This window comes from Myotis brandtii, unplaced genomic scaffold, assembly GCF_000412655.1.
Source record: "Myotis brandtii unplaced genomic scaffold, ASM41265v1 scaffold134, whole genome shotgun sequence".
NCBI lineage: Eukaryota > Metazoa > Chordata > Mammalia > Chiroptera > Vespertilionidae > Myotis > Myotis brandtii.
Genome location: NW_005354756.1, coordinates 555,004 through 563,005, shown reverse-complemented (window position 1 = coordinate 563,005; position 8,002 = coordinate 555,004). Strand labels below are relative to the sequence as shown.

Genomic DNA, 8,002 nt, shown 5'->3' with positions numbered 1-8,002 from the left:
GGTTCACACAGACGGGCCCTGAGGAGGCACATCCGCCCGGGACCCCCAGGGCCCGGCGCTGCACGCGGAGGACTGAGCTCTCCCCGGGACGGGCGTGAAGCCACTCGGTCCTGAGTGGTGGAGAGCTGGGGCGGAGGGGCTGCGACAGGAGCTCTGAACTGGGCGTCCTGAGGCTGGGACCCGGGTCACCAGCTGGCTGCTTCCCAGGGGAATGTCCGGGGAGGCCTCCGGGATGTTCTCGAGACTCCGGGAAAGAGAAGAATTCTCAGAAAATAAACCACCCCCTCCAAGCAGGGCTCCATGGGCAGCGGTGAGCCCCTGTCCCTGGGGGTGACGCAGAGGTGGGATGTCGCCCCAGTGAGGATGCTGTACAGGGTGCTGGGCTGAGAGTGGGCGGCTGGCGGGACCAGGCCCTCCCCTCTGGTCCTGAAATCCTAGGCTTCCAGGTCCTCGGGCCCCTCCCGAGCCCCTCTCTGCGTTAGGCCCCCCTGGCCTCCGCTGGGGCATCCCTGGGGGGGGGGTTGTGGCCCCCCAATGGCTGCTGTGCGGATGCTGCGATGGTGGCACCGCTCCCCAGGGGGGTGGAGGTGGACCCGGGACAGAGGCACCTGCCCTCCCGTGGCTGCCCGCTGCCTCCCAGCACAGAGGAAGATGCATACCAAGGCTCCATCTCCCGGCTGGGCCCTCGGCGGCTTAGCTCCCGCGTCAGTGGCCCCCTTGGCCGGCAGCCTGGCCAGGGCCGTCTGCAGCTGGAAAAGCAAGCCCCACACTTAATCTTTCATTCGGCTCAGCAACTGCGGCACCGCGTGAAGCAGCCCAGGCCGCCCTCGGGTGCGTGGCTGCTGACCTCCGACCTCCGTGGTTGCCTTTGGGCGCACCTGGGGGGTCTTTGGTGGGGAACGCTCATCCACCACATGCCCTGGGAGAGGGTCCCATGGACGGTCCGCCCTCTCCCCAGCCCTGGGAGTCACTGACAACTTAACAAGAAGAACGCTGCAGCCAGGGCCTGTGCCCGGGAGCCCTAACAGCCGTCTGGGAGGGGTAAGGAAAGACAGACTTCATGGTTCAGACGAGGAGATGCTGAGGACCTGCTGCCTGGGACCCATGGCCAAGACCATCACCACATACAGACAGGCCACCAGCCCGTCACTGGCTCCCCCACTGCTCCTCACACAAAGCCCACGCCCTGCCTAACAAGGCTGGGCATGGCCCACCCCCACCTCTCTCACCTCATCCTCTTCCCCTCTCAGCCACACGGGTCTCCTCCCAGGCCTTCTTCCCCACTCAGGGCCCCGCATCTGCGGGCACCTGGCATGGAGGCCCCTCCGCCACCTCTCCCATCTCATCCTCCGGGGACCCACCGGGCACGCTCCCTCCTCTAAGAGGCCCTGGGTGCTGGTCTATCTCCCAGGAGGGCGAGAGCCAGGCCTATTTTATCCCTACAGTCTCCCCGGGGCCTGGCACAGAGCCCGAGACGGGTCTCAGAACTGTGTTATGGAAGAAAGAAGCCCCAGGTCCGTGCCAGGCACAGTGACGGGGAGGACGCTGCGGAGCCACAGAACTGGACTTGAAATCGGGCACCACCACCTGCTGTGCGACTCCAGGAAGCCGCGTAGCCTCTTCCAGCCTCGGCTCCTGCCGCCCTGTGAGAGGCTGGTGGGTGCTCCCTGGCACATGGATTCCGTCCCGGCTCCTACGGGAGCGTGGACTGCCTGGGCTGTGCCCTCGCCCTGCTGGAGGGCTCTGGGATGAGCTTCGGGGGGTGGGGCGCAGCAGAAAGAGGAAGGGGGGCGGAAGTGAGACCGATTGGTAGCACGCTCCTGGCTCGGGCTTCCAATTAGCCAGGATCCCGTTAACGCATCTAACAAACGTGCATCCAGTGCTCACCCCATGCTGGGTCCTGCTCTAACGCTTTGCAACGTGAAGTCATTCATTCCTCAGGAAACCGTAGGGGGAGCCCTGTCCCTACCGCCACGTGACAGACGGGAGGGGGGGGGACCACCTTGCTCAGTGTCACAAAGCGAGTCAGCGACAGAGCTGAGGTTCCCACCCAGGCGGCCAGGCTCCAGGCCGCGTCCTGACCTCTGTGCGCTGCCTCTCCCTGACCCCTGTCCCCCTGGCTTCCCGACACACTCCCCCCTCTCAGGATGCGACAGACTAAGGAACTCACTGCTACCACGGACCCATCAGCCCTTCAGAAGGAGCCACAGCCCCCAAGTGCGGCTCCCTCTGTGGAGGGGTGGCCTGGAGTGCTGAGGCCCCTGCGGAGAGGGGGATGAGCAAGGCGCCTCACTTCCTGCTCCAGCTCCCGGACGCGATTGCTCAGCTGCTTCACTCTGGTCTTCGCACCCTCGGACTCCGCCATCAGCACCCGGTTCCTCTTGGACAGCTCGACGATCTTGCTGGCAATCGCATCCCCAGCCACACCGGCTGACCCTTGGGGGGAAGGAAGAGAGGGTGGGGTGAGTGAGAAACAGGCCCACACAGCACACGCACGCTCCACTGCCAGCCAACCGCCAGGGCTTTGAAAGAGGCTCGGGAGCGTCCCCGCACACCTGGGCGCCTGGAACCCGACCCCAGCAGGCACTGCAGCCACGCGGGGGCTCGGTGCGCCCTCGGAGAATGACCGAGTCGGGAAGCAGAGTGTTAATCCTCCGGGAGAGGGGGGTCATCGTGCCGGTCCTCCACGCCCTCCTCAGTGACGGGCTCACACACCCACACCTCCGGCCCGGGACTCGGCTGTGCCCCCCAGTGCTGACGCTGGGGTGACAAGGACTGGCTTTGGCCGATGGGACGCTAGCAGACAAGGTGGAGGTGGAGGCTTGAGAAGCTCTCGTGCAGGTAAACTCGCCCTTGTCGCTTGGGCCACCTCCTCAGGAGCAGTACACCCAGGCCAGCTGGCTGGCCCCAGGGAGAGGAAGAGAGACGCACAGAACAAAGCTGACCCACCCCAGCCCGGCCTGGACCAGCTGGTCCCCAGCCTAACCCAGAGGTCGGAGCTAAATCAGCGCTTACTGCTGAGCGCTGCTGAGGCGATCTGGTTGTTTCTTACACAGGATTTGGTGGTAACACCTAATAATACAGATGCACGTGTCCATTCAGTCAAAACTTAGTGAGTTTCTACCAAGTGTCGAACACTCGTGGCGTTAGGGACTCAATGGTGAATGAAAAAGATTTTTATAGATCATAAAAAACCAGCATAAATATGCATTCCAATACCCAGGAGGAATGAGTGCTACTGACGCTGGGCAAGGGGGTGAGAGTGAAGGGGTGATGCTGCTCTAGGGACGGTCAGGAAAGGCCTCTCTGAGGAGGCAACGTGTGGACAGAGACCTGGATGGATGAAGTGAGAGACCGGTCAGGCAGAAGGGTGTTCTCGGCGGAGGAACTAGCAAGTGCAAAGGTCCGGAGGCAGGAAAGTGCGTGGAGTGTCTGAGGAAGCAGCCGGGAGGCCGTGGGCAAGGGCAGGAGGCTGCAGAAGGGGTGGCTGGAGGGATGCCACGGAGGAGGGGCCTAGTGAGGGCAGGCGGTGGAGCCACCGCTTCTCAGCAGCCTTGCGCCAGGGCAGGCTGCCCTGCACGTCTGAGGCCCGAGCCAGGATGAGTGTTTCTGCTCTCGCAACACTGAGCCCGGTCTCCGGTGTTCTGTTTTAGACAGAAACGGCCGGAGCACGCAGGGAGGCGCAGGAGAACCCCAAGGGCCGTCAGGGTGCCAAAGCCCCTGGCTGTGGCATTTGGAACTGGTCCTCTGGGTGTCCCCCCCCTCTAAGGCATTTAAGATCAAAGGCCGGGAGGGACGCTCTGGCAGGTGTCCGGCGAGGCCCGCTGCTCTCTGCCATTGGTGACACGGCCTTTGTGGTTTACTGGTCAGCCACCTGGGGATTGCTCATCGGGCACACAGGGAGCGGGGGCCAAGGTCTAGCTCATAACCACAGAGCCAACCTCCAGCCCACGCCCACAGGGCTAAGGTCAATCTTACGTACACCCACAAAGCCACGGTCCCCACCAGACCCATGGGGCAAGGTCTCCACCAACACAGCCAAGGTCCAGCCTGGACCTGAAGGGCCCCCGTCCATTCTAGGCCATGCTGGGTCCTAGGAAATCCCGGGGAACAGCTGGCTTCCCCGGCTCGTCCACCTCTCTGGAGCAGCAGTGCGAGCCTGCTACCACTGGGGTGTTTCCACGTCCAAGATTCAACGTCGGGGCCAGAGCACCCACAGGAAATGGGCCCTGCTGGCCCAGGGAATACACAGCGAGCCAGCACCATGCAGAACCCTCGCCAGGAGTGCCGGCTGAGCCCAGTCCTTCTATCCCTGCCGCTCTCCCCTCCCACTTCCCGTGCTGGCCTCCGGGCCTGCCCTCCCTCTCCTCGCCCTCATTTCCAGGACTCCTCTGGACAAGCCCGACCACAGCAGACCCTCAGCACTCCCCTTGGGCCCCTGCCGCCTGGAACCCGCTGTTGGCCCATCGCGGCGATGGCGGAGCTACCTGTGAAGGCGAACCTGTCCTCTTCCAGCTTCTTCTTCAGGTGTTTGATCTCAAAGTCCCTTTCCTTCAGCAGCTTGTACAACCGCCCGTTCTCGTCCACGGTTTCCCTGAGCTGGTGGCGAAGCTGTTCGATCTCATCTTCCAGCACCCTGCAAGGCACAGGCAGCGTTACGGCCCCCGCCCAGGTCTGTCGAGCCCGCTGGGCACCAGGTGGTGATGAGAACTGGTCTGAACAAAGTAGGATGGGGAAATTAGGGGACCCTCAGTGAGCGGATGTTAACACACTGGTTTCAAAATCGAGACTCGGTGCACACGAGCCACACGCACATGCGCGCACACACGTGAGAGGAGAAAGAAATCTGAATAACGTGGCTTACTATGGATTCAACAGAGCGGGACATAAAACCTCCGCTCAGAGAATTCATCTTCCTCTTAAGCATCCATGGAACGTGTACAAAGGCAATCTTGGCAAATGCCAAATAATGGACATAGCTCTACAGACCGTTGTCCATCATGGCAATTGACTAAAATTAGAAATCAACAGGAGAAAAAACAAAACGGCAAACCTATCGTATGTTTGGAACAAAAAAAAACAAAACAAAACAAAAAAAAACCCCACTCCTAAATTAGGTGTGGATTAAGAAGAAATCCTAAATGCATTATCCAGCATTTCGAATGGACGGACTGCAGAAGCGATAAACATCACAACTTGTGAAAGGCAGATAAAGTGATGCTTAGAAGGGGATTTACAGTCTTCATTGCACACACATGCTAGAAGACCAGACAGAATTTGTCTAAGCCTTACGTTGAGGCTACGTCTCCAGGTTTTCGGTAAACCTGACAGAGAATCGGGTGGTTGGTTGGTTTCGTGTGTTATAAATTGTCTGCAAGGCAATTTATAACGGAGCGTCTGCGATCACTTCCATTGTTACGAATGGGACAGGCTCCCTAGCGACAGCTGCTCAGAAAGGAAATCCGTTATAGAAGTTAAAGGTTATAGAAATTATTGCTGTTGCTGTTAATCCACCCATGGCTCAAGTCTCCCTCGCTTCCAGGTTCCTGATTTGGGGAAAGGTCATTTGCCAATAGCTCTGGGGTTAACTTGGAGCTAATATTTAAGAGCCATATGAAGTTTCAATTATCGGGAGGTCGTCTATTTTTTATCAACTAGAATTTTTAGTAGAACATTTTGAAAACTGAGAAACCATAAACAGTAGAATTTGAAGGTGGAGAAAAAAAGATCCTGGGTGAAGCCAGAAGCAAAGAGGCAGCTCAACAACTGCAGTGATTTTTATGAAAAATGACAAACAGAGAATTTTGTGTCAATACAGACTCCTGTATAGATCAACATGCATCCGTGGGACGTCAAATTCGGAGCAGAGTGAGAAAGTTATGGACTCTCGTCGACTTTTCCACCAACTGTAAAATCGCAAGGAACCCGCCCAGAGCTTCTTCAGCACAGCCAGCTTTCTGTGATGCTAGGCCAGGAAAGGGACACTGCCCGGGGGAACAATCCCAGGTGGGAATGGGAGCGATGACTGTCGATGAACCGATGAAACATGAGAATTAGCCAACCAGCTCCTCAGAAACCCGGACCAGTTTCCATGAGAAACGACGTAAGAAAATCCAAGTGAATAGACTACACCCTGACGAGTTCCAAGATTTCAATTAAACTTTAAGTGGTTTTTAAGTACATTTCCTACATTTTGTCCGCCGCAGACCTACCAGACTCTAGAGCAGCGGTTCTCAACCTGTGGGTCGCGACCCCTTTGGCAGTCGAACGACCCTTTCACAGGGGTTGCCTAAGACCATCCTGCATATCAGATATTTTCATGACGATTCATAACAGTAGCAACATCAGAGTTATGAAGTAGCAGAAAATAATGTTATGGTTGGGTCACAACATGAGGAACTGTATTTAAAGGGCCAGAAGGTTGAGAACCACTGCTCTAGAGTCTTCGATAACAACCTGTGCCAATACCCCTGTGTCTCAACTTATAAACGCATATGCAGTCAACCTGACGGCCCAACTCTCTGCTGTCGGTCCTCCCCCGCCTCCCGACCTCTTTGCGGCGCTCCGGGGAGAGTTCAGACGTGCATTTACCGCCGCTCAAAGCCGCTTTGTGAGTTTTGCTCCCCAGTTTGGAGAAGGCTGAGGCCATCGAAGACCTCCAAGGGCTCTTCCGGGTCATCGTCTCTGCTGTTGAGGCTCAGTTCCTTTTCCTTCTGTTTCTCCATCTGCTTCTGTAACCGTCTGTGCTGCATCTCCTGCATGGCCTGGAACTGGAGCCGCAAGGTGTCCTGCGAGCCTTCCTCCGCTGCCATCTTGCCCTGGGAGTAGGAAAAGAGGCCCGAGCTGAAGTGAACCTCACAAAACGCACATTTCCCATGAGGGCTCAGTACATAGTCAGCGGGTCTGCAGCCCCCAACCCTGGAGTTAGCTGCTTAGCTTTGCATGTGGCCACGTGGAAGTTCAGAAGACGCCCCCCCACCTCACCTCAATCCCCTGGAAACCAAAGTTGAGCTGAGCATCCTCCTCTAGCCCTGACTCTGCCCCCCAACTGTGCGTGGCATCAGAATACTCCCCATCACTCAGACTCAACGCTTCCCCCTTCCTGTCCCTAAAACAGTGGTTCTCCACTCTGGCCGAACATTAGAATCTCTCGGGAGCTCCCAAAATATGACTTGGGCACATATTGGACCAATTAAATCCCAATTCCTAGGGATGGGACTCAATCATGACTTTTAAAAGCTTCAGTAGCCCTGACCGGTTTGACTCAGTGGATAGAGCGTCGGCCTGCGGACTGAAGGGTCCCAGGTTCGATTCCAGTCAAGGGCATGTACCTTGGTTGCAGGTACCTCCCTGGTTGGGGGTGTGCCCTTGGTTGCAGGCACATCCCTGGTTGGGGGTGTGCCGGGGACAGCTGATCGATGCTTCTCTCTCATCAATGTTTCTAACTCTCTATCCCTCTCCCTTCCTCTCTGTAAAAAAATCAATAAAATATATTTTTAATAAATAAATAAAAGCTTCAGTAGATGCCCGTTAACCCCAAACCAAGTCCAAAGGCACCAAAGGCTTTGGGGGATTTGGCCGCAGTCTCTCCTTCCAGCCTGCCTTCCCCTTGATAATGCCACCTCTAGGTCACCTTGCTCCTACACCTCACAGAAAAAGACTGGTTAGCCTAAATTTATAACAGAGTCCAACTTACTGTTTCTGTAAAGGGCCGGATGGTAAATATTCTAAGCTTTGTGGGCCAGGGGGCTCTGTTGCCGCTACTGTGTTGTGCCATTGCAGTGAAAAGCAGCCACAGACAAGACGTGAGTGGGCGGGTGTGGCTGTGTTCCAATAAAACTTTATTACGAAAATAGGCAGTGGTCTGGATTTGATCTGTGAGCCTTAGTTTGCCAAGCCCATTTGGAGGAATTTCACCTGAAAAGGTGTCTAGAGATGAAAGAAAAGCGGGGGCTGGCCCTGGAGCGGGAGGACGGGGACAGTGGCGGCCACCAGGCGGGGC

The 8,002-nt window shown here is 57.1% G+C and overlaps 1 protein-coding gene across 6 annotated transcripts in view; it reads right to left on the bottom strand.

The window, feature by feature from the left end:
* The window catches only part of CCDC13 (coiled-coil domain containing 13), a 32,128-nt gene extending 24,835 nt beyond the window's left edge, over window positions 1-7,293 (bottom strand). For all 6 annotated transcript variants that reach the window (XM_005860379.2, XM_014534882.1, XM_014534883.1 and 3 more), the window contains exons 1-4: window positions 6,592-7,293; window positions 4,488-4,636; window positions 2,294-2,436; window positions 660-749 (exon numbers count right to left, since the gene is read on the bottom strand). In XM_005860379.2, coding sequence (XP_005860441.1) covers window positions 660-749; window positions 2,294-2,436; window positions 4,488-4,636; window positions 6,592-6,812 — 603 coding nt within the window. In that variant the 5' untranslated portion in view covers window positions 6,813-7,293. The remainder of the gene's footprint in view (window positions 1-659; window positions 750-2,293; window positions 2,437-4,487; window positions 4,637-6,591) is intronic.
* Between the last annotated feature and the right edge of the window lie 709 nt (window positions 7,294-8,002).